Raw genomic sequence first — 26,311 nt, forward strand, 5'->3', positions numbered from 1 at the left:
CTGGAAAGACAGACAGAGGGACAGCCTGTCTTAGTTGGTTCTCTCCACCCCTGTGAGGGTTCTTGGGATTGAACTCATGTCATCAGGCTTCATGGTAAGTCCCTTTATTGGATGGGCTCTCTTACTGCCCCCCCCCCCAAATTTGAATCTGTTGATGATGCTACAATTAGAAAAGTCTACATCCAACTCCATGACCTCATGTAATAAATTACCATCAGATTACATCATCTTCAGGTACTTCTGTGTAAGATGTTTCTGAAACCTAAGTGAATTTTGTGTTTATACTTGGGTCCCATCACTAATCCATCTCATTAGTTGACGAAAATATTTAAATCTTAAAAATAAACTGAGCTGGGCTTAGTGGCACAGGCCTATAATTCCAGCTACTTAAAAAAAAAAACTGGGCCCAAGTTCAAGGTGAGACTTGGCAATTTAATGAGACCTTGTTTCAAAAGCAAGGCAAAACAAAGATACTGGAAGGGAGAGAGGGAGGGAGGGAGGGAGGGAGGGAGGGAGGGAGGGAGGAAGCTGGAAATAGAGTTTAGTGGTTGAGCTCTTGTTTGGCATGTGTGAGATCCTACAGTGGATGCCAGTACTTAAACAATAATGAAAAGCTGGATGGCCGGGCGTGGTGGCGCACACCTTTAATCCCAGCACTCGGGAGGCAGAGGCAGGAGGATCGCTGTGAGTTCGAGGCCAGCCTGGTCTACAAAGCGAGTCCAGGACAGCCAAGGCTGCACAGAGAAACCCTGTCTCGAAAAACCAAAAACCAAAAACCAAAAACCAAACAAACAAAAAAAAAAAAAAAAGAAAGAAAAGCTGGATGGTGGTGGCGCACACCTTTAATCCCAGCACTCAGGAGGCAGAGACAGGTGGATCTCTGTGAGTTTGAGGCCAGCCTGGTCTACAGAACAGTGTTACAGGACAGCAAGGGGTACACAGAAAAACAAAAACCAAAGCCGGGTGTGGTGCCGCATGCCTTTAATTCCAACACTCGGGAGGCAGAGGCAGTAGGATCTCTGTGAGTTCGAGGCCAGCCTGGTCTACAAAGCAAGTCCAGGACAGCCAAGGCTAACATAGAGAAACGCTGTCTTGAAAAACAAACAAAACAAAACAAAACAAAACAAAAAAGAAACAAAATCCAAAATAAAATAATGTGTGTGTGTGCGCGTGCGCGTGCACACACGCTCACACACCCATCTATGTGTGTGAAAAAGGAAGGAAGGGAAGGGAAGGGAAGAAAAGTTGAAACATTTCTGGTCCCAAGTGCATTGGGTAAAGAATCCTGACTTGTGTTTAATATGTAGATATTATTAGTAGAACTAATATTTCAGGATAGTATGAAACAAGTCCACAACCTAATTCAATTTAGTTCGAAATTGGAGGTCAACTATAAAACAGCTATGGATATCTTTAAAATATAAAACCGTTTGGTCTGCCAGTTTTATGGTCAGCTTTCATGGACCCTGAAGCAGGGAAGTGGATGAAGGGCAGCTGTTGCCCAGCATCTCTTGCTGTTCCCATCCACAGTACCCTTCCTGCTGCCTTGGTAGAAGAGGCGCCTACTTTCACAAAGAGCTGTGGGTCCTTAGAGTCTACTAGGCCTGAATCAGGCTCTGGAAGAGCACACACTGGCACAGGATTTCAGAGTGATGAGCTGACGTCAATCTCTTCTTCTTCTTCTTCTTCTTCTTCTTCTTCTTCTTCTTCTTCTTCTTCTTCTTCTTCTTTTTTGTTTTTTTGTTTTTTTGTTTTTTTATTTTTCGAGACAGGGTTTCTCTGTGTAGCTTTGGCTGTCCTGGACTCACTTTGTAGACCAGGCTGGCCTCGAACTTACAGCAATCCACCTGCCTCTGCCTCTGCTGAGATTAAAGGTGTGCGCCCCGAATCCCCGGCTATCAATCTCTTCTTAGTTTAATATTTATTTAATTTGTGTATGTGGGGGGGGGCATGTGCATACCACAACATGTGTTTAGAGGTCAGAGCACAATTTGTGGGAGCCAGTTCTCTCTTTGTGGGTTCTAAGGACCCGGTTCTGGGTTGCAGGCTTGGTGACAAGTGCCTTTGCCTGCTGAGCCATGTTGCCAGCGCATACCTCAATTTTAGACTTAGGAATTATTCAGTTTTCTCTTTATTGTTAAGCTGAGAGAAGTAGTGTAAACAGTAAACACATACTTGCTCACTTCCAAAATAATGTCACCTTAAGTCAGTGTCTTTATGAACAAAATCACCTAGAAGCAACTTTTGTAAGCCTTAATTTTGGGGGGGGGGGTTTCGAGACAGGGTTTCTCTGTGTAACAGTCCTGGTTGTCCTGGACTCATCTTGTAGACCAGATTGGCCTCAGACTCAAGAAGATCTACCTGCCTCTGCCTCCTGTGGGCTGGGATTAAAAGCAACCATGCCTGGCTATAAGGTTTGTTTTTTTTTTTTTTCAAACAGGTCTTATAAATTAATTCTGGCCCTGTCATAACTACTCTTTAAAATATAAATATTAATGACCGGAAACAGAAATGTTTCTGTTTGCAACAGAAGCCAATGTACTCTGCTGGTTAAGGACAGCTATGAATTTAGCAACCAGTTCCTACCTTGAGTGCTCGCTGCTTCTTGAGCTGTGCTTCCCAACCTCCCTGTACTTTTTTTTAATCACCTGTGAAGTGGGAGCAGCCATGGTCTCGGCCTGGAAGGGGTCGGGGTATCTGAGCAAGATCACTGCTGGCCACATTATAAGCATTCAGCAGACGCAGGCAGTTTGCTGCGTGTTTTTTTTTTTTTAATGCTGCGCTCAAATGCAAACAATGAAATACCAATTCTAAACAATCGCAGGAAAAGTTCTCTGAAATTTTGCTCAGTGATGCGCTACCTAAGAGGTGTCCTTCTAAGGAAGCGTGAGAAGTGCGCCTTCTCCTCTCTTCATAGCGTCATGTAACGCTCGATGCAAGTCAGCCTCTTCAAAGAAATGATTTCGAATTCTCTCCACAGGTGTACTGACCGTGTAGAAGAACCTTCTGTGTCTCAGAGAGGGACAACTGCGGTAAGTAGCTGGGGAACCAACGATGGCCCTGAAAACCCCAGCACCTCTGTCATCTAGACTGGCTACCTAGTTGAATGGAATTCTCCTTGGCTTGGCTTAGAACTTACTTTAGAAGCTCAGATTTCTCCCAGAGTCCAAAGCTTCTGGGTGGTAGATTTCTGGCTGGCTCTGGTACACGAAGGCTCACATCCTGGCATCTACAGGAAGCATCCTACACACTGTGTTTCTACCACGCCATAGTTGGCACCTCTGCTAGCAACCACCTGCCAGTCCTATGCAGCTCTGAACAGGTGGATGTGGCAAGAGGCACGGCATGGAGCAGCCATGGCCACTCCTTGCAATCAAGTGAGTGATAACTGGATCCTTTCTGAGTATGGACATCTGGATGGAGAATGTTCACAGAAGGGGCCTGACCAAACAGGACCCTCGTGGACCAAAGGCAGAAATTTATGTATTTATTTATTTATTTGAGGTATTTTATGCATATAGGTGTTTTTGCTGCGTGTGAAAGCTGGTGTTTGTGCACTACTTGCAAGCAGTGCCCTCAGAAGCCAGAGGAAGGTGTCAGATCCCTAGAACTGGGCACCATGGGGGATGCTGGTGGTCCAACAGCCTGCGTTCTTAACCACTGAGCAACCTCTCCAGCTCCAAAGACAGAAATTCCAGCTTTCTACTGTGTTCATATATTCTTCAAAGTTGAGAATCAAAAGGTTTCTATTTCTGCTCTTTTGAGGTCATAACTTCTGTTATTTGGTTTGGTTTGGTTTGGTTTGGCTTTCAAGACAGGCTTTCTTTGTATAGTCCTGGCTGTCCTGGACTCGCTTTGTAGACCAGGCTGGCCTTGAACTCACAGAGATCTGCCTGCCTCTGCTTCCCAAGTGCTGGGATTATAGGCATAAGCCACCATGCCCAGCTTGAGCATAACTTCTGTTTTGTGTATGCCCACGACTTTCTATATAGCTGATGATTTGTAAATAAAAGGTCAACTTTAGAAGGGCCTGCTGAGAGTATAGTAAGAAGGCAGGGGCAATTTTTAAATTAGTGCACCCTGAGCACTGGTACGCTCCCTCCCTACAAAAATTATGAGTAGAATTGTGATGAGGACTGTACTTCAGCGAAGGTTCATTACATAAAAGTGGACTCTTTTCTTCTCCCTGGTAATGATGTTTTCTCTGGATAATTATACTGAGCATTTGGGGCTAAGTAGAAAGCTCTATCAGTAAAGTCTTTGCCTTACAAACCCAAGGACCTGACTCTTCATCTCTAGAGCTCACTAAAAACAAAACAAAACAAAACAAAAAGAAAACTGGGTGCAAGGGAGGTGGCTTTGGCTTAATGGGTAAAGCATAAAGCGCTTGCCTCTCAAGCCAGACAAACTAAATTTGGATTCCCCAAAACCCAGGTAAAAGCCAGACACAGTAACACAGACAGCTGTGATTCCCGTACACCCCTTCCTGGGAGACGAGAGGCAGAGATAAGGCAGTTTTCAGCCGCTCACTCAGAAGTTCCTGGGTCAGATAGCCGGAAATGGGTAGCAAGAGACCCTGCCTCAAGCAGAGTTGCAGGGAGGACTGACACCCAGAGTTGTTCTCTGACCCCCCCATGTGTGTTATGGCATGTGTGAACCCACACTCATCCATTCCTCCCAGTGCTGTGGAGGTGGAGATGGGTGCACCCCTGGGACACACTGGCCAGTCAGCCTTGTCTACTTAAAGCTCCAGAGCAGAAAGAGAACAGAGAGAGAGGGAGGGAGGGAGGGAGGGAGAGAGAGAGAGAGAGAGAGAGAGAGAGAGAGAGAGAGACAGAGACAGAGAGAGACAGAGAGAGACAGAGACAGACAGAGACAGAGAGAGACAGAGAGACAGAGAGACAGAGACAGAGACAGAGAAAGACAGAGAGACAGAGAGACAGAGAGAGAGAGAGACAGAGAGAGACAGAGAGAGACAGAGACAGAGACAGACAGAGAGACAGAGAGACAGAGACAGAGAGAGACAGAGAGAGAGAGAGAGAGAGAGAGAGAGAGAGAGAGAGAGAGCAGCCATTGATGTCAGTGGGATTCTTGTCAAACCTCATGTGATGAATTTCCCACCACTTGATTGGCAGCTGGACAGGGATGATGCAGGGGGCTTTTAGTATTTTGTGTGAGGTCTACTGCGAGGTTGAATGACCCTCCTCTGAGGAGAGGTGGCAGGCACTTCTTAGACATTTGCACAATTAGACAAAACAAAGCAGTTCAGAAACACTGAATGCTTTGGCGCTAGATGGAAACTTAGCCCAGGATTCCTCTCAGACTTTGCACGGGGACATTTTCAGCTGAACCGCACCTCTGAGAGGGCACTGGCTAGCATACCGCAGGCTGTGTAGCAGCACCTCCCCTCTGCCTACCGGATACCAGTATCTCTCTTCCATCTGGCAGTGATAGAGATAGCCAGATGTTCCCTGTGGAATGTGTAGCCTCCAGTTGAGAACAATTTCCTGGCAAGAGTTGAGTCTAAAGTTAAAGTCCACCTTCAGGAACAGAGATGTCACTCAGATGATGGAGTGCTCGTCTGAGTTTGATCCCCCCATATTGTACAAACCAGGTCTGTGGTGCACCAATGACTCCACGACTTAGGAGGCAGAGGCAAGATCAGAAATTCAAGATCATTCTCTGCTCTGTATAATAGCAAGTTGAAGGCTAGCCTGGGCTATATGAGTGTATATATCAAATGCATATGTATATCAAAACACACACACACACACACACTTACTTGCATGCACCAAATAAACTCGCTGTATGGTGATGCATGCCTGTAAATCCCACACTTGGGAGGGCAAGAAGTTCAAAGCAGCCTCCTCCACTACATAGCAAGTTCAAGGGTAGGGGAAGCTACATGAGACCATGTCTCTAAAAAAAAAAAAAAAAAAAAAGACAAATGTGACCTGAGCCGGCTAGTTGCTCTTCGTTTATCTGAACACATTGTAGCTTAGCTTACTACTGCTAGCTGTAGCTTAGCTTACAGCATTGTGTCTGGAGGGACACACCTCCAAAGTGGGACTAGTGTTAGCATACCTGCCTCCCACACATAGTTCATATTTAACAGCTAGTAATCTCACTTCTCTGTACACATCCCTGCCTGGGGTAGCCTGTGTGTCCAGGACCGGAAAACAGAAACGAATCCATGATTTTAAGCCACAGGGCCCAGAACACACTGCTGAATGTGATCTCTGCAGGAAAGCAGACAGAAAGAAACAAAACAGGGAGCACCTGAAAACTTAATTTGTTGACTTTACCAAGACATTTGATAGCATCGGGCGGCAGCAGCAGCAGCAGCGGCGGTGGTGGCGGCGGCAGCGTGGGTTCCAGTTCCCACAGCCGCTCTGCAGGTTTGGCTGCCCTAGGAAGTTCTCAACTGTTCGAAGGTTACACTCTGACAGAAGCTTTGTTTGTTTAGTTATGTCAACACCGCAGACAGTATCAGCAGAGGGCATTGAAGTTGTGTAAAAGGCCTCGTTTACTCCGTGGCTTTTCTGTTCCCTGTGTCCTGAAACCCTGTCCACGTTGGCCATCTGCCCAACTCATGAGTTCTATGCACTCTCAGGAGTTCTCCAGAAAGTTCCCCGCAACCCCAACAGTAGATGGGAGGACTTGCCGAGGCCTGGACTCCGTTCTCAGTGGCTCCAGCATTAAGTCAGTCAGTCAGTTTTTTCAGCAACCCAGATAGGAAGTATTGCTTGTTTAGTCCTTGGCTTCACTTTACCCAACAACGTCATGAGGCACAAGAAGGTTACATAATTTGCCCAGAGCCATGCAGACCACTGGTTCTCAACCTTCCTAAGCTGTGACCCTTTAATACAGTTCCTCATGTTGTGGTGACCCCCCAAACATAGAATTAGTTTCGTTGCTACTTTATAACTGTAGTTTTGCTACCATTATGAACCCTAATGTAAGTATCTAATATGCAGGATAGATGTATGATGTTTGGTCCCCCCATCTCAAGGGATCACGACCCACAGGAAGAGACTGCTAATGCAGACACACCCCTGGGCAGAGCCAGGCTTCCATCGTGTAGCACTTAGGTGTAACCACTATGCTGTCCTCCCTCCAGCGTGCTTTTCTGGGTCCTAATAGGAAAAAAAAATCTTTTCTTTTTTTCTTCTCAAGACAAGGGTTTCTCTGTGTAGCCCTGCCACTGTCCTGGAACTCCATCTGTAAACAAGGTCGGCCTCAAACTCAGAGATCCTGAGTGGAGTGGGTTTTTTTTTCATTATCTCAATTATGTTATAATTTTTACTAGTAACCTTCCCTCTCTGGCTTCCAATCTTGCCGTGACATAAGTCAGTTATAACTACGTGCGAAGTGTCACTCCACACAGACGGGCGGGGATTGTTGAGGCGAGGTTTCTCATTTCAGGTGGATTGTCCTGTAGATATGTGCATTAACAGAAGTCACAGTGGGGCAATCAGGGCTTAGCATCAGGTCAGACAAATGTGAGCAGCCACCACCACTACGTCATTCATGTGACGTCTGTATGACATCTACCTGAAGTAAGACTGTTTTATCTCCAAAATGGAGATGATAAATCCTTAACTAGACCACAAACTTATACAAGAGTATAAGAGAAAAGATATAAGAAGTATAGTATTTAAAAAGTAACTGAGGCCAGGCGCAGTGGGTTCATGCCTGTAATCCCAGCACTCAGGGAGGCAGAGGCAGGTGGATCTCTGTGAGTTCGAAGCCAGCCTGGACCACAGAATGAGTCCAGGACAGCAAGAACTACACAGAGAAACTCTGTATTGAAAAACCAAAAATTAAAAAAAAAAAAAAGAGCCAGGTTATATTCCTATAAGCCCAGCCCTGGGAGGTGGAAACAAGTGCATCCTAGCAAGTCACTAGCCAGCCAGGGGAGCCAAACAGGGGAGCTTCCGGCACAGTGATAAAAGACCTTATCAAGATGTGGAATGTGATAGAAGAAGGCAAGACATCCTCCTCTGGCCTAAATATGTGTACTCATGGTGCATGTGCCTGCACACACATACACACACACACCACACTACCACTTCCACACACAAGCACACACCTGCACACACACATAAACATTCATACACACACCACGCTATCACTTCCACACACCTGCACACACATACACACATACACCACACTACCACTTCAAGCACACACCTGCACACACACATAAACATTCATACACACACCACGCTATCACTTCCACACACCTGCACATACATACACACAAACACACATACACCACACTACCACTTCAAGCACACACCTGCACACACATAGACACATACACGCACACCCCACACCACCACTTCCACACACCTGCACACACATAGACACATACATGCACACACCACACACTACATCCACACGCAAACTTTTAAATGTGTTTTAGAGAAGTCCAGAAGTAGAGCCTGTTGCTGTAGGGAGGAACTTGGCTTCAGTCTCCCCTTGCAGACTACGTATTTTGCCGGCGCTCACCATACAAATGAGAATGCCCTGCTTCGTTGCTCCCTTTGGAAGCTGACCACCTCCAGGACCTGACTCATCTGTCTTTGGGTCCTTGGGTTCCTCGATCAGAGAGGAGAGTGAAATCTGTTCTAGGTAGGAAGGAGAGAAAGCTAGTGGGAGAGTGAAAAGAAAAAGAAGCCAGTGGACGTGACGCTGTAATGTGCAATAACAGAACGGCACAGAGGTTATGGTGGAAATGGATTCTGATTGGGAGAGTAGAGACCGGGCTCCTGTGGAGAAGGCGGTAATGCAAGGTCAGGGCTTTGAGGGGTGAATGGCCATTTCTAAAAGAAAGCGTAGAGAAAGAGCAAAAATCAAGGCTGCGGGGACAAAGGTCTAGAAGTCTGTGATATTACAGCACTGTGTGTGTCAGACCTCGGACACAGGGAATCAGGACAGAGGGGAGGAAAGGCTTACATCAAATGCAGGGAAAGGGCCTTGATGTGATTTTTACTGCAAAGAGGTGTCCAGCCCTCGTTTGAATAAACCTCTCATTTTACGGTAACTCTGCAGCATGGGGGAGGGGTAAGGCTGAAAAAAGACCTTATCAAGATGTGGAATATGATAGAGGAAGGCAAGACATCCTCCCCTGGCCTGCATCTGATCTGCGTCACAAGGGACTGTGGCTGCTCTCAGGGTTCTGTGAGGCCCAGGTTTAGCTGCAGAAAATCCCCATTGCCTGGATACAGCATCCTGATAGACCAACAACTGCGGGGTTCTGCTGGGAACAGTGAGATTCAGTGTGAATTCTAAGAGCCCAGCATCCTGGGAACTTAGTCCCCTCCCGGTTTCCAGTAGGACTTAAGCAAATGGCATGGCCTCTGGAAACTTCAGTTACTTGAAGGTGGGGACAATATTACTACTAACTTCATGGGGTTGTTAAACTACTGAGAACAACCCCACTCAGAGTCCTTAAAGTGATGGCTTTGATAATCAGCATTCACTTGCCTCTGGTAAGAAAACAATTACAGATAAAGGATTCTGTAGAACAGTGATGACGTTTGCTCTTCTTCTTCCTCCTCCTTTTCTTCTTCTTCTTCTTATTCCTCCTCCTCCTCCTCTTCTTCCTCTTCTTCTTCTTTCTCCTCCTCCTCTTCCTATTCTTTCTCCTCCTCTTCCTCTTCTTCTTCCTCTTCTTCCTCTTCTTCTTTCTCCTCCTCTTCCTCTTCCTCTTCTTCTTCTTCTTCTTCTTTTTTTAAGACAGGGTTTCTCTGTGTAGCCTTGGCTGTCCTTGACTTGCTTTGTAGGCCAGAATGACCTCAAACTCACAGTGATCTGCCTGCCTCTGCCTCCCGAGTGCTGGGATTAAAGGCGTGCGCCATGCACTGCATGCTAGCAAAGTCCTGTTTCCTTTAGTTAGCCATTCAGTTCACATCTGTCTGTATCCAAAGTAGCCTGGAGATGTTGGATGTGTAGAGTTGGTCTTAAAGAAGAGAGCCTGGGTCGCTAGACAGAGGGACCTTCCAGCATGCAGAGGCTCATCTGTCACTTGGGCCCCCAGTGCACATAGTTTCCATTTCATTATAAATGCTTGCTATGCAAGCCATGATCCAGGAGGCCACCGAGGCATGTATGCTTATGTGCATAGAGGAAATTTGAGGTTTGTTTGGGTGTTAAATGGTTAAGAGATAATGATGCAGCCCAGTGGTAGCACATGCCTGAGGCCAGCCTGGTCTACCAAGGGACTTCCAGGACAGCCAGAGCTACTATTTCACAGAGAAACTCTGTCTCAGAAAAATAAGAGAGAGAGAGACAGAGACAGAGACAGAGAGACACAGAGAGACAGAGACAGAGAGACACAGAGAGACAGACACAGAGAGACAGAGACAGACAGACACAGAGAGACAGAGACAGACAGACACAGAGAGACAGAGACAGACAGACACACAGAGAGAGACAGACAGAGAGAGAGAAAATGATGATGATGATGATGATGATGCTTGGTGACTTTTATCTAGTAAGTACTTTCCATACTAACTACCAAAACTACAGATTTGGGAATAATGGATTTATAACATCTATAACAAGTTGTTATTAAAATGGAAAATTGAGCCAGTGTTGTGGTACACACCTCTATTTGAGAGACTGAGGCAGGAAATTACTGTGAAGTTGAGGCCAACCTGGTGGGCTGCCTAGTGAGCTCCAAATCAGGCTGGGCGACAATCTAAGACCCTGTCTCAAAACAACAGAACAAAAGTAGGAAATTGAAGAGCCATGGAAGAGTATGAGAGAGATGCCTGTTCATAGTTTAGGAATAAAAACAAAACAACTGACTTTAACTAAATTTTTTCAAGTGATTAGCTTTCGGCTTTCTCATCTGTAATGGGTATCTACAATCAAAGTTCTATTTTATTTGTTTAGTTTATATTTTTACATTGCACAATAGATTATGTTCAATAATGAATAAACTATGATAGGACCACTGTTTCTTCATTAATAAGCTCCCCTTGTGAATATCGACTGATGCCCAGAGAGCTACAAACTCTAGTCAATGAAATCTAGGCAGGCTCGCGGGGAAAACAAGGGAGGCGTGAGGTGTAAAAGGACCTGGGCTTTCAGCCTACAGTGAAGGAACTTAAAAATCAGGACGAGATGAGATGGGATGTGAGGTAAGGGCTGGGTAGGAGAGTGAGCTGGGAATAAAGGGAAGAGAAAGGACCACAGCCTGGCTGAGCCAGTTTGACAAAGGGCGTGCAGGTGGGGCTCTGGCACAGGAAAGTGAAGGTGTGGCTTGGATAATTGGCCCAAGGTTATAAAGACAAACCGAGCTTGAAAGTGGGACAGCGGCTGCGTTTGATATCAACTGGAACACCTGCCAGTTTCTGTTTCTTAAAGAAATACAGCTTTAGCTTTATATCTGTCTCTTAAATCCTGTAAGAGTAGCAATAGCTTAAAAAGCTCTTCAAGGCCTTGCCTTTCAGCGCCTTCATTTCAGAATCACTAAACCCGATCACGGCTGTGTGCGTGAAGGGCTCTCCAGTCTTCTTCTCTTCCTCTTAAAATATAATTGGATTCATTTTTTAAAATTAACGCGAATGTGGCGAGTTCTGTTATGGCGTTTTCATACTTTATTTTTCTTGTCTTTCTCCCTTGCTCGCTCACTTCCTCCTCGCCCTCTTCCCTCTGGGCCATTTCCTCCTTTCTCTTTCTTCTCTCTTCTGTTGCTCACAGTGACCTCGGGATAGGAACACTGTCTTTTCTGAAGCCCTTTGAGTTCACAGAACTCAAGGTCCACCTGGACAGCAGATAAGATGATCTTATTAGAAAACTCAGCTGGGAAATCTAAAGTCCCAGCCATTAGCACCAGGGAGACAATACTCCCAACTTGTTTGTTTGGTTTTTAGTTTTTCAAGACAGGGTTTCTCTGTGTAGCTTTGGCTGTCCTGGACTCATATTGTAGACCAGGCTGGCCTTGAACTCACAGGGATCCACCTGCCTTTGCCTCCAAAGTGCTGGGATTAAAGGCGTGCGCCACCACACCTGGCAAAGGTTTTTTGTTTTGTTTTGTTTTTTAATTGTTGTTGGTCCTTTTCTGTACATTGGTATTCTTTTCCCCTGGATTTCTGAAAGATTGCATCCACTGAAACCGGGGTTACAGATCCTTGTGAGGAGCTATGCAGATACTGGGAATCAAACTCTGCTAGAACCACGGAGCCATCTCCCTAGCCAATACTCCCAACTTGAGAAAGGTTAATTTCCCCATTGCCAGAAATCTCTCTCCTGTTATAAGGCCTGCTTAACTCTGTTAGAGTCCCAGTGTCTGCCTGGAGATTGTTATTAAAAGAATTAACATACATTGTACATAGGAATGTATGTGCATGGAGTGTACATATGAGTGTGTGTGTGTGTGTGTGTGTGTGCGTGTAGGATAGTATATGTGTGAAGGAATATGTAGGGGGGCTGTACATATGACGATATAGGGTAATGTGCAAACGAGGGTATGTGTAGGGGAGTATGCACATGAAGTTTGTGTAAGGGAACATGCATATGAGTCTGTGTATAGGAGTGTATTTATGAGCGCATGTGTAGGGTAATGTATGTGTGAATATATATCTAGGAAGCATGCATATGAGGGCATGTGTAGGTGTTCATGATCCACTGTAATAGCAAAAATAAAACGCCAAATTGAGAAACTGATTTAGTAATTGATGGGTAATTCTTAGACTAGTGCCACGGACATTTTGGGGGAACATACAAGTGTTTTAACTAGAGAAGATATAAAATAGTCATATGTATATATATATATTTAATTTTAAAATTGACAGGCAAAAATACACAGTTCACCTGTTGGGAGTCAGCCAGTTGCCCGTGCGTTCGTTCCTAAGCCGGCCATCATGAGGGAGGAGAGTGGCCTGCCTCCGCCCTGGGATGATTCCCTGCTGGAGAGTGAGTTCTTCCAAGGTAAGTTCATGTGTGCATCAGCTTTCCCTGGGGACTCTGGGAACCAGAGGGAGGCAAATGCTAACTGTAGTGTGTACTAAACGCCCTAAACAAAGCAAGGCCTGAACTTGCTTCCTCCATCCAAAGAGGACGCTATCCTATGTCATGAACCCAAGTCTTAAAGAACCTTCCACTTAAATATAATCTAAGCAAATAAGCTGAGATCAAAGACTGACCGACATAGGGGCTGGTGATGCTGTTTAATATTTTACCTCAAGTCAAAAAAAAAATACATCTATAAAGCTTGCTCTTAAAGCCACTTATTGTTGCTGATTAGGGCATCCATGCATTATGATACAATCCAGTGGTCATTAAACAATTTGCTCACGCTGACCCGGATTCCAGAAGTAGATAATACACATGAACCTTGTTACTGATACCGTAGTTCGCCCTACAGGTGCTATTCTGTATCCCGACATGCCTGGCCATTGGGAAAGTTAAGCCCACAGTCAGTCAGCAGCTTTGCAGCTTGGCTCTCTGTCTGGGGAAACCCTGGGGCAAGATGGGCAAGGGACCAGGGGGAAATCTAACAATCTAATCCAAATAAAGCTTTAGTTTGAAGAGGAACGGTCCCAGCACGAGCCTCTGAAAATAAAGCTCACGAGGCAGAGCAATGATTTCTCTGGCCTCTGGAGTAGTAAGAAAAACAGCCCCACTTGTGTGACATCTGAGCAACTTTGAGTGCGAGAACTCTGTTATGGGCTAACAGGAGTGGCTATTCCTGGGTAGGAATCCCCATAGCCATGTGATCTCTTTTGTTTTCTGTTCTAAATGTCTTTTGTCTTGCAGTTAACATAAGGCTTTGATGTGTGTTACATTGTGTAGAACTTTAATTTCCACATGTCATCCCAATGTATCCAACTAAGTGTTTACACATTAGGTGGTAGTCAACTTTTGCCTGTAATGATGTTTTCTTAGCCGGTCAGCTGAGAAGTCACATGCTATTCGAAGGCTTATTTTTATGCCTGCCTCACAGTGTGAATACAGGTTGAGCTATTACAGCAGCCTGGTGACTCGGAAGCAGTACAGACACGCCATAGTAACCTTCAGCTTGCCTGGTCATTACATGGCAATCCCGTATCGCAATCCACGTATTCTCTTCTGTTCTGTTGCACAAAGAGTAAGCAGGCTTTCGATATACAGAGAGAAACTGGTTAAAATTTATTAGGGAAAATACAGTTCTACCTGTATGTGTTTGCATGTGCGTGGATGCACAGGACAGTTTGTGCATATATGCATACATAGATGGAGAGGCCCAAATTGGTATTAGATGCCAACAGGCAACTTCTATGAAGGAAAACATTTCATTGGCTCTGGCTTACAGTTCAGAGGTTTCATCCATTGTTGATCTTGGTGGGAAGCATGGTGGTGTGCAGGCAGTCATGGGAGCTGGAGAGGGAGCTGAGAGTTCTACATCCAGAGCGGCAGGCAGCAGGAAGAGAGTGCGCCACTGCCACCGCAACCACCACCAGGCCCAGCTTGAGCTCCTGAAATTTCAAAGCCCACCCCCCAGTGGCACACTTCCTCCAACAAAGCCAGACCTACATCAATAAAGCCACACCTCCTAATAGTGTCACTTCCTATGGGCCTGTGGATGCCGGTTTCATTCAAACCACCACACTGGGCAAGCACTTTATTCACTGAACCACCGTCTAGCTCTCTATCTTTTAGAGAATTATTTTTTTTTTATATAGTGTGTGTATGAGTACAGAAGTGAGTGGGCCATGGTGCACACGAGGAGGTCAAAGGGAAACTCAGGAGCCATCTGTCACTCTCCTCCTTTGTAAAGCAGGGTCTCTCTTGTTGTTTCTGTCATTGTACAGTATAGGCCACAAGAGCTGGTCCACTGGCTTTGGGCCTTTTCCCATGGTGCTGTGAGGGCGCCGGGATGGCAGGTGTCTGCCACCACACCTGGCTCTTTCTGTACGGGTCTAGGGACTGAGATCATCAGGGTCATGTGGCGGCTGAACCGTTCCTTGGCTTCCACCTTATTTTTTGTGACAGAGCATCTCACCGAACCTGGAGCTCACCTATTTGGCTAGACTGGCTGTCTACTGAGTTCCAGGAATCCTCTATCTTGGCATCCCCAGGGATGCCACCCCAGGTCCACGTTACCATGCCTGGCCTTTCACATGGTACTTGGGGATCTAAACTCAATTGTTCCCTGTTTATGCAGCTGTCAGTCTACTGACTGAGTCACCACTCTGATCCCTAGCTTGTTCTTTGAAATGAAGTCTTCCTGCGATCTGGATTTTGCCAGTTAGGCTAGGCTGGCTAACCAGCAAGCTCCAAGGTGCTACTGGTCTCCGCCTCCTGCCTTCCCACCCCCCTCCCCTCCTCTCCCCTGCCCTCTGCTGCCCTCCTCTCCCTTTCCCTCCCCTGCAGGGCTGGGATTACAAATCCAGCTCCTCCAGTTTGTACTACAACATTTTACTGACCGAGTCGTCTCCTCGGCTTTACACCCTTAAAGGTATGATGAGCAAAAGAAAGAAAAGTGCATTACAGTCTTATAAACGTCATATTGTCATTAAACATCGTCACGGTTCGTGTTATATTAGGCAGGAGGTGGTGGCACACTCTTTTAATCCTAGCACCCAAATGGCAGAGACAGGCAGAGCTGAGTTTGAGGCCAGCCTGGTCTATAGAATGAATTCCAGGATAGCCAGGGCTACACAGAGAAACCCTGTCTTGAAAAAACAAAAAGGATGGGGGCGGGGAGATTAACATTATGTTTATATTTATAATAACAAAATTTGATTCTCAGAAGGGGAACTTTAATTACTCCAATTGTTATAAAACTACAAAATCATATACAAAAATTAATTCACCTTCTCCTTTAGTTTTAGACGATTTGGATAGCAAGCTGGCTCAGGAACAACCTGCAGGCTTGGTGAATGCCAGAGTGCCGTTCAACTACGGATCCAGAACACAGTTCAACTATTCTCACTCGAGTAGGGACAGGCATGATCCTATCACAGGAAGGCATCAAAACTACCACCGCGAAACTTCCAACATGTCCATCTATGACATCCTAAGACCGGGAACTCCTAGAGGAGGCTTTAAAACCTTTTCTCCCAGGACAAAGACAATTTATGATATGTATAGGACCAGGGAGCCCAGAGGCTTCAAAGAAGATTTCATGCAAAAGAATACATTTGGCAGCACATCTCTGTGCTTTGACAGCCGCCAAAGATCAGCCTCACCAGCTGCCGGGCGGTTCACTGCAAGGAGTTTACACTTTCCAGCCGACCCTCAAAACAAGAGTAGTTTTACACCAGTGAGGCACCAGCAAAGTCCCAAAAGGACTCCTTTATCATCAATCATCTGGAACAGGCCAGATTCTTCTAGATACAGGCAGAATCAGGAAGAGTCGGCAGGGGCACCGTCACCAATGGACATCGACCCTGCTGAGCAGTATGTGTCTCCTGAGTGTTTTCAGGAAAGTAGGAGATATGAGCCGTACCACTCACAGGGTGCTTACCGGAGCTTTCCTTTCAGTGCCCCCATGGATGATGTGATGAGTCCCGACCCACTGGAGAACTCAGAGAACGTGCCATTCTACCACCAGAACAACCCGTTTGCAAGGTCTTTCTTTAGCAGCACCTTCAGACAGAGCAGAGAACAGAGATTTGGACAGAATTCTTTTTGGAGCCAACAGGAAGAGCATTCTTCCTGGGCTGACTTTCCCCACAGCAGGAAGTCATTTCCTCCTTCTGAGAAGGACTTCGAAATGATTTCTGTTGAAACAAACCCGGTGCCATCTGTTTGGAGTCACGCTGCCCCGTGTCAGCACTGGAGGCCACGTTCTCCTGGCTATGGCACGTACGTTTTCGGAGGTCGAGAAGATCCACGTTGCTGGCGATCTGATTTTCAAGTGTCCCCACTGGAGAGCATGGACACCTCACTTGTTAATGAGATCCAATTTCCACCCCATTTTGTCACACCAGATGGGTTTTCTGTAACTGGTTCAAGCTGCCATATCCAGTCTTCTGGGACGGACTCTCGGCAGGGCCACTGTCCTACACAGCACTTTCCTCTAGAAGCAGCTGTAGATGAGGCTCAGACTCTAGAATCCTCATCCAGATCTCCCTTCCCCCTCATTCCTGACAACCAAAGGGGTTTTCAGAGTCCCTCCCAGAATTCCACAGTTACTTTACAGACAATGGTCCCCAATAAGCCAGACCCTCTTCCAATACGAAGCTGTGCAGAAATGCCTGTGGCTTGTAGCCGTTTGATTCCTGAGACCCAGTCCAACATCCCAGCCACAGAAATGAACAGCGAGACAGATAGGAATGAACCTGTTTCAGAGGGTGAACAGCTAAACAAGACGGACCAGCAAAACAAGCCGAGTGGGTTACTCCAGCCTGTTTCACAGTCAGTGATGGCTAATGATTTAGCTGATTTTCAAAATGCCCACTCCGGGGACTCAACACAAAATGACAGGCATGGCTTTAATGCATCTGCCACAGTAAGTTCCAGAAGATCACCCAGGGTCTTTTCCAGAAAAGGTACTTCCCAAATTCGCACAACACAAAGAGATAAAGGCAACGAACTGAGCAAAAATAAATGTTTTCCTGGGAACAAGAAACTTGACGCAGCTGCTTCCATGCCTTTCACCCAAGAAAGTGGAACACCACTCCCTCCATCTCCTCCCAGCCCACACCCAGGTTGTCACCAGAACATGGGAAGTAATGAAGACAGTTCAAGCACCATTCAAAATAGCCCGTGGTGCTTTGAACCCATTGCTAACCAAGACCCACAGTCCCCAGAGGAGCCTGATAGTTTGGATGATCTTGATGGACAGCAACGTCCTCCCGCTCATTCTAACAATGGCAGCAGGCTGGCCGCTGGGCACGGTGGCGCACGAGACCCTTTGGGTGTGTCATTAGATGCACCCCAAGGTTCCGTGCCATCGAGTGATTCTTTCCTTGATGCTTTTGGGGTACCTTCCACGGCAGTGTTCTTGTCCAGGAGTCTTTCAGACCAAGATCCATCTCTAGAACGAAGAGAAGAAAAAGACAAGGCTAGGAAAAACCAAAATGATCAGTTGTCTGTAAGTCCCGCAGACAACCGAGAAAGTGATGATGGTCCCGCACTTCCGCACGATGCTGGCCACGGCCATTCACACTCTCCCTTCAGAAGTGGGAGGGACAAAGGAAGAGTCAGACGCCGTGTGTCCTATATTGAGAAGCTAACCAAAGCAGAGAGTAGAGCGGCAGCCACAAGCCAAGGCAGCAACCTTGCTGAAGACCAAGGCAGCGGCGAAGCGGCAGAGCTCAGCACAGTCTACTGCACCTTGCCAAGAAAATCAGCCAGCTTTCTCATACACAGCAGGCAGCCGCAAGGTAAGGTTATGGCTGCTTCGCTTAGGAATGGGCCACTTCCGTTCCAGGTGAAAAACAAAGCGGAAGTTCCCACTGAGAAGGACACCTCTGACAAACCCGGTTCTCCTGAGTCAGTGAATGATGCTTCAAATTCGGTCTTGGGGACACCTGAAGCCACCAAGAGGATGACAGATATGAAAGCCATTAGATCAGCTTCTGTCAGGAAGGGGCCGCTCCCTTTCCTCATCAAGAGGGCGACATCATGTCCCTCAGGGGATCCATGCACGTTGGCTGAAAGCGGTGAAAGAGAAAAGCCGGCCGTCCTGCACAGGGATGCTTCCGCTGTGACACCCAGGCCAGGGGGCACGTTTTATAACTCTCTGGACGGTGACTTGTCCTGTAGAGAGAGTACCTTCTCTGAAAGACACAACCAAAAGGAACTTGCTCAAGGACACACCAGAAAGCATGGTGAGATTCCTGCCGGCAGGGTGAGCTCATTAACCCTTTCAAACAGAGCCCCGGAGCCTCTGTGTGCAGTTGGGTCAGAAAGAGAGAGTGGGAAAGCCTTACGTAAGTTTAAGACAACTAGCATGTTTTCTGTCTCTGGGGATGAAGAGAACGTTAAATGCCTTGAGGTGGTTTCAATCTATTATACGTTACCAAGGAAACCGAGCAAGAAGTTCTGCAGCCTCCTCCAGCAGTATGCACAAGGTACCGATTTGCTTCGAGACGCTTTTCAGGGAGAGTTTAAAGCGCTTCCTGATGCTTTAGAAAGTGGTGAGCCAAACTGTCCTTCACGAGCGCAGTCGGGAACACCTCCACTGCAAGACCAAAGGAGGCAGGTTGAGTCGGCTCCGTGCTGTCTTTCTCACAGCACTGAAAATAAGGCTGTCTCCCAATTGCCACACAGGGAGGCTCCCAGATCTACATTAGAGGAAATGGCTCCTGCGAGGCCAGATGTTTCTCTTCATAAAGGAGAACCTGAGACCAAAGAGACCTTCCCAGGTAAGGTATCTAAAGCCACTGTAGGTGACTCGCTAAGCAGGAAGAAGAAAGGGGAATTGATAAGACAAATCCTACAGACCCCATTACTGCTCAAGGAAAAAAGTGCTGGAGAGGAAAACACTGAAAGTCATCAACAGCCTTCTAAAGGAGGACACAGGGCTCCCCCTGGTCTCCCATCCCACTCAGAAGATAATGTTGAAAAGTCCCAAACCAGAAGAAATCCTGGAACACGTGCAAGTGGCATGGCCATTACGTCAACAGGAAACGGAAGGCATCCTTGGAGAGATGACTTGGCTGTAGTTGTAGGTGACAGTTCTGATGGGTCCCAGCCTAGGGAAACCAGTGGGACAACTGGATCAGACTGCCAAAAACTGACTGACAAAATGCCCTCTGACTCACAAAGCCAAGCCTTTGCTCTACCACCAGCATTGCATAAGCTGCAACTTCCAGAAGGGGTTAAGACTCGGGGAGTAGATCTGCAGCTGGAATCTGGGCAGGCAGGAAGTCAGGAGACAAATACAGCAGAGATTAGGGAGCTTGAAGACGAAACACAAAAGTTGGCATGGGACCAAACTTTACTTCCTGGAGGAAGTAATACAAATAAAACCAACACGGGTGACCTAGGAACAAAAGCAGACAGATACTCAGTGAAACACAGATTGGCAGCCATATCTAAAGCCAGCAGAAAAATCCCAGCTAAGGATTTAAGTCCCAGAAAGCATGTAGCTACTATCTTCTCCCAGAGTGAAAGCAAACCTGGCTTTATGGGGCTATCGCTTTGCAGAGCAGACGACAGCCCGCCATCCTCTGAACCTCCTGTACAATCCACACAGTCCACAGAAGAATGCACCCCGAGGATTGTGGACAAATCTGAGACCCTTCTCCAGGCTACAGAAATATCCAACCCAGAGCCTCCTTGTCGGTCCTGCAATCAGGAGTCTGCTAACATTTCACAACCACATCAGAATGAGTCAAACGGTGTCTTAGAAACAGCACCAAAGAGCAGGGCTTCTAAAGCTCAGATGTCGGGAGAGTCGGGAGCTCCAGCGCAGCTTACGCTTACCAGCCCCTTAGAAAAAAGCTCTGACCAGCGGCAGAGGTTAAGTCCTCCTTTACCCCTGGAGCCTGCACAGAAATCTACAATAAATTCCCATTGTCAGCTGCGCCACAAGAGTGCCCCATCTCCAGAGTCAGAATCTGCACCACACCTTTATCGGTCAAAGAGTTTAAAAAACTTTTATGCTCATGGAGACCGGCTGTGCATAAGCCATCCTCCCAAAGCCAGGGGGCGCCACTTCTCGGAAAATACCTCCATTGACAGTGCTCTGAGCCAGCTGTCCCTTGAAGAGGACTCCTCCCACAACAGTGGCTACAGTCGAAGATTCAAATCTTTTTCTGAGCTTCCCGCCTCTCATGAAAGTGAAAGTTGGGCTCTGTATAACAATAGGACGCGAGGGGGCCCCAAGTCCACCTCATCCATTTCCAGGCCTATTGACTATGGGATTTTTGGGAAAGAGCAGCAATTGGCTTTCTTGGAGAATGTCAAACGGTCACTCACACACGGAAGATTATGGAAGCCAAGTTTTCTCAAGAACCCTGGCTTCCTCAAGGATGATGTACTTAATGCTTCCAACCTGTCCCAGTCAGAGCTGTTAGATTCTCCTGGTGGCCAGGCACCAGAAGATGGCTTGTTTCCAAGTGAACCGCTTAATATCTATAAGGAAGACCCAGTGGAGCCAGTGGACTCAGACTGGGACACAGACACAACCACAGATGACGAATATTATCTGGATGAAAATGATAAAGAGTCAGAACTATGAGACCTTTGCAAGAAACTGCATAATGTAATACTTACACATTTTGCTTTTTAACCATTGAAATGAGTCTAAACTTATAAAGACCTGGTTTGGGCAGTGCCTATACCAAAACAACCCATTTCTTTCTATTCCATTTGTTGTTATTGTTGCTGTTGTCATTGTTTGGTTTTTGTTTTTGTTTTTTTTCCTTCTGAATTCTAAGAGCAATGCTCACTGTTTTTGAGGGGGTTTTGTTTGCTTGTTTTTCCTTGTTTGATCTTGGCCTTCCTTGTCTCTTCCCCCAACCAAGCCACTTTCCAATGTTAGCTCTATTTCCATCGGTTTTTTTCTTTGTTTTGTTTGGTTTGGTTGCTTGTTTGCTTGTTGTTTTTTAACATCTCTTACCCCTAATAGTTTGGGGACTTGTTCAGCCTTGTTATTTGCTAAACACCTGGCATAGTTTCAAAACTGAATTGTCTCTCTCCATCCACAGCCTTGATCCAAGATATTAAATAGAACATAAGGAAAGCGAGCTTCAGATAAAATACTGTCACCGTGTGTGCACATGTTCATGCAGTGTCCACAGAGGCTAGAAAAGGGGTTCAGAGGCCCAGGAATGGGAGTAACAGAGGGTTCTCAGGGGTCACATGGGCACTGGACACCAACCCGGGGTCCTCTGCAAGAGCTGCAAGTGTGCTTGACCACTGAGCTCTCTGCCACATGACAAAAGGACTGTTATGAGGGCATCCTTGTACTTCTGTATTGGAGCCTTGACACACATGTTTAGAGAACATGGCAAGACTATAACTGAAGGGGTCAACCATTTATGTTGGTTGGCTGAATTTTTATTTTATTTTTTATTCATCTTTTTTAAAATTATAATTTATTCAGATTACATCCCAATTGTTATTCCCTCACTGGTGTCTTCCCATCCCCCCTCCCTCCCTCTTCTGCCCTGTTCCCCTCCCCTAGACCTCTGAAAGAAGGAGGGACCTCCTCCCCCACTGTATGACCACAGCCTATCAGGTGTCATCCAGATAGCCTGCTTCCCCTTCCCCTGAGCATCGCTGGGCCTCAGACAGTGGGGCTGCCTCTGACATGAACTCTGGTTGGCTGAGTTTTTGAGGGCTGAGTTTTCATCAAGGTGGAACTGGAATGATCTAGGCACTTGGCTGCAGGGACACATCTAAGGGATGCGGAGGAGCAAACAGCTCTTTGCTGGACCAGCTTCAGTGCCGCTCTCTCCACAGCCTCTCTTTCTTATCTCTCCAGACCTGGCCAGGTCTCATTTCCTTATTTATAACCCAGGCTGGGGCTTCGTAAACTTTCCTCACTTAATTTCTTTGTAGTTTGAAGAATTTTTACATGACTTCAGGTATATACATATATAAAATAGGTATGCAAATCGAACATTCACTAATAACTCAAATGTATTTTAAATCGGGTTTCTGGCTTACATGCAATTTACCATTTGTTTGAGATTAGAAACAAAGCATATACTCATAAGATAGGTATATTTGTATGTCTATCACAATGCAGCCTAAGGACATAATGTTACCTACATGCTGTGGAATAAAGTATTTAAAAAGTTTTTGTGTCTGTAATTGCATTTCCATCTGAGCAGAAATCTTTGCATGTGTAGTAAAAACAGTGCAGGATAATACCAGATCTCCTCCCTCCACCTCCCCCACCCCTTCTACCTTTCTCCCTGCACTCCTTTCTCTTCCTCTTCCTCTTCCTCTTCCTCCCAGTACAAGGTGTGCATATGCTGTGTGTTTGAAGCAGGTTGCAGTGAAGCCACACCACGCCATGGGGTAAGCACTGGCAGGATTCATTATGTGTTTAATTTTGAATTGTTTGTTGTTTAGTGCACCCTCAGAAACTTTTCTGATGCCACTTTTCTTTGCAACCCCACATTTAGTTATACAAGCCCATATAGTGTGAGGGTCCCACAGCCTGAGAAGCTTTGGACTAGAACACTTTTGATGGGGCATTTAGTTGGAGCCTTGGGAGAGTCCTCAACACGCTACGTCTGATGTGATGTCTGGGAACCACTCGGCTTCTATGCTGAACCATCTATCAAACCCTCAGGAACAACTAACTCAGAACTCCTAATTTATTGTAAATCACTTGTGATACCCATTGCCAGTTTGGCTTCCTACCTCTTTAGTTGCTAGAACAGAGAACACTGGGAGGTTTCTCGCCTTCTAATTAAAGGCAACGGTGACTTAGACCTGCAGGCAGCATGGGATCCTGAATCTCAATACAGGAGTGGATTTTATTTACTATTCTATATACAGTGTTTCACCTGCAGGTCAGAAGAGCATCAGATCTCATTACAGATGGTTGTGAGCCACCATGTGGGGAACTGAACTCAGGACCTTTGGAAGAGCAGCCAGTGCTCTTAACCTCTGAGCCACCTCTCCAGCCCTACAGGAGTGGATTTTTGTCTTACTCCTTTTATAGCTGTTTTTTGACATCCTTTTATTTTCCACTGTTTGTCCAGATAAACTGAAGCTAAGGACAGGTGTGGGCAACATGTGTATAGATCTGGCACTGACACAAACATAAGAGAGATCCGTGTTATCACTGCCCTCAGCATTGTCTGACCCGGACCCCTACTGCCCGGGCTGGTTTACATCGGTCCCCTAGAACTCAAAAGCAGAGAAGCTGAGGTCACTCTCGGGGAAGCTTTGCCTGCCTGTCCGCTCAAACTTTGAGCTCTAGGCAAGTTGACGCTCAGAAAGATGCCTAGTCAAACTCTAGGCCAGCTGTCCTGAACTGATTCAAACTTGAATGGTAAAGAGTAAAATTCAACTTCTTATTTAATGGTGCATTCTTGTGCATAAGCCTTTCCTCTTTTGCTATTTATCTGATTATTTAAAGGAAGCCTCTCACACGTTATGACTTTTGGTGAGTGATTTTAATATATTCAGAGATCTTTTAATGTTACGATCTTTGTTGTTGTTGTTGTTGTTGTTTTAAATGCTCACCACCATGAGATACTATTTCAATGAATATTCTGAACCTGCATGAGTCTTCAAGAGGTGACATGGAGTCAGCTTGCTTTCCAACAAGGTGAGGTTCTGTGGTAGGGAAGTCAGCGTTAGGAAGGACAAAAGTTTGGGGGCTCAGACTCCAATATGGGAATATGCTACCCACATTGAGAGGCGCCTGGCACCCACCACTGGTCTGCACTGTGGGTAAGGACTACCTTGCTATCAGGCTGAGGGATGAGGAAAACAGCACTTTCACACAAATAGAACAGCACCTTTATTGTTTTAGTTTTATGAAGCACTTTGTTCAAGAAGTATAGATACTTTCTTTGTATTGTACTATGTAAACTGCTGCTTTTTAGTGCTTGCCTTGGGCATAGCCATGGTAATGTTCATGATAGACATTTTGTATTGATTTTTTTTCCCTAAAATATATAATCATTAAACTTTCTTGTAAATGGAGTAAAAAACTAATCAATCAATGCTAACAAGTGCCTAGGAGATTATTAGTTTGCTTAAATACTAGGCTAACACAACTATAAGCATTGTGTTGTTAAATTTGTTTAAAGTGGGCTTCAAGAAGATTATTTTACTTTTTAGAGGCTCCCTTCTGAATAGTTTATTCTTCCATCAAAAATACATCGATCTTATTAAAATTCCAGTTGCTATGAACATGAGTTTGGTTGGTTAAGGATAAGCGTCAAGAGAAAACTATTTTGTGTAAGAAATAAAGATGAGTCACCAGGGTGTTAACAGGAGTCTACATAGGTTGCGGAAAAGATGAGAACCAAACAGAAACTCATACCGCCGTAAAAACAAATGCTACTGAATGCTGGTTTGTTCAAACAGGCCTTACTGCTTAGAGTTCATTGTCTATCTACAGCAAGCTGCAGAATATCCTGTCTAGATGTACAGTATAAATATGTAAATATTTTACTTTGCAAGTTTGTATTACTACTTACTGTCTTTGTGGCCAACAATTCTCTTCTAAAGCAATTAAGCTGTAATAAGCACTTTTGTCAAAACCGTCAAATACTCCTTTTATGTTTTTTCCTCAGATCTGTTGCCAAAATAAGGAAAATGAAATAGAAGGTGGAATTTTTAAGATAACGATTTTGTTGAAATAAAGAACTTAAGCAGATGCACTGTGCTTGTTTGTTGTCTTTTGGATTTGTGCTTCTGAGGTTGGGACCCACATGCTAGGTGGCCCCACCACTAAGCCTCAACCCCCAAATAGTTAGGCTTGGTTTTACTTTCTTGGGGGAATAAATCTCATTTTTTTTTTAGTCTTTTTATGTGTAAGAGTGTTTTGCCTGCCTGTTTGTGTACTGTGTGCATGCCTGGTGTCCACAGAAGGTGTCAGATCCCCCAGAACTCGAGTTACAGATGGCTGTGAGTTGCCGTGTGAGTGCGGGGAATCAAATCTGGGTGCTCTGGAAGAGCAGCGAGTGCTCTTAACTGCTAAGCCATCTCTTCAGTCCCTCAAAGGATGATTATTTCTTTCTAAGTGTGAAATTTTCTTTAAAAAATTACTAAAATACTGGGGGTGGGGGTGAGGGGAATGTGCCCAATCTTTCTAGCACCTATTGGGAAAGATTTGCCAAATGGATGATTTTAAAAATCAAAACAGAGAGTGGTTTGCTTCTCTCTTTCATATATCCCTAAAGTAGCCAAGCAGCTTTGAGACATCAGTGTACCTAGCTGAGTGACAGGAGAGGGACGAGAAAGGCCTGACATCACTTCCTGGATGCTCTCATGTATAGCAAGGAGGGGGCGGCCGGCTTGAGGTGGGGGCCATCCAGTAGCCATCTAGGAGCACCTCAGACTCTTCTTTGTAGTTTAAGACATTTACTTAGTGAAACTTTTCATTAATGTTAATTGGTAGAGTGGCCACAGGAATCAATTGCTTCACGGTCCCCCCTCCCCCAAACACGTGTCACTTCAAGTGTTATATAATGTCCTAGACCTTATTTCACTGTTGCCCAGAACCAGATAACCCCCAGCTCACTTACCTGGGAAAAGAAAATTCAAGGTCAATTTTGGCAGTGTGAACAAAATGTGTTCTGCATAGGTTTTGTGTGTGTGTGTGTGTGTGTGTGTGTGTGTGTGTGTATGTGTGCGCGCGCGTGCATGCGTGTGTGTGTGTGTGTGCGCGCGCGCGCGTGCGCGCACGCGCGATCTATTTATTTGTAAGTGCTAACTGGGG

The 26,311-nt window shown here is 45.8% G+C and overlaps 1 protein-coding gene and 1 long non-coding RNA gene across 5 annotated transcripts in view; one reads left to right on the top strand and one right to left on the bottom strand.

The window, feature by feature from the left end:
* EXPH5 (exophilin 5) overlaps nt 1–25,246 on the top strand; it is a 92,621-nt gene extending 67,375 nt beyond the window's left edge. For all 4 annotated transcript variants that reach the window (XM_084781375.1, XM_084781374.1, XM_084781377.1 and 1 more), the window contains 3 exons: nt 2,981–3,032; nt 12,810–12,945; nt 15,825–25,246. In XM_084781375.1, coding sequence (XP_084637501.1) covers nt 2,981–3,032; nt 12,810–12,945; nt 15,825–21,133 — 5,497 coding nt within the window. In that variant the 3' untranslated portion in view covers nt 21,134–25,246. The remainder of the gene's footprint in view (nt 1–2,980; nt 3,033–12,809; nt 12,946–15,824) is intronic.
* The window catches only part of LOC311597190, a 43,365-nt gene continuing 27,293 nt past the window's right edge, over nt 10,240–26,311 (bottom strand). The window contains exons 3-4 of the long non-coding RNA XR_014779129.1: nt 12,829–12,981; nt 10,240–11,779 (exon numbers count right to left, since the gene is read on the bottom strand). This is a non-coding gene — a long non-coding RNA (uncharacterized lncRNA). The remainder of the gene's footprint in view (nt 11,780–12,828; nt 12,982–26,311) is intronic.

This window comes from Acomys minous (genome assembly GCF_964271855.1).
Source record: "Acomys minous genome assembly, chromosome: 5".
Classification (NCBI taxonomy): domain Eukaryota; kingdom Metazoa; phylum Chordata; class Mammalia; order Rodentia; family Muridae; genus Acomys; species Acomys minous.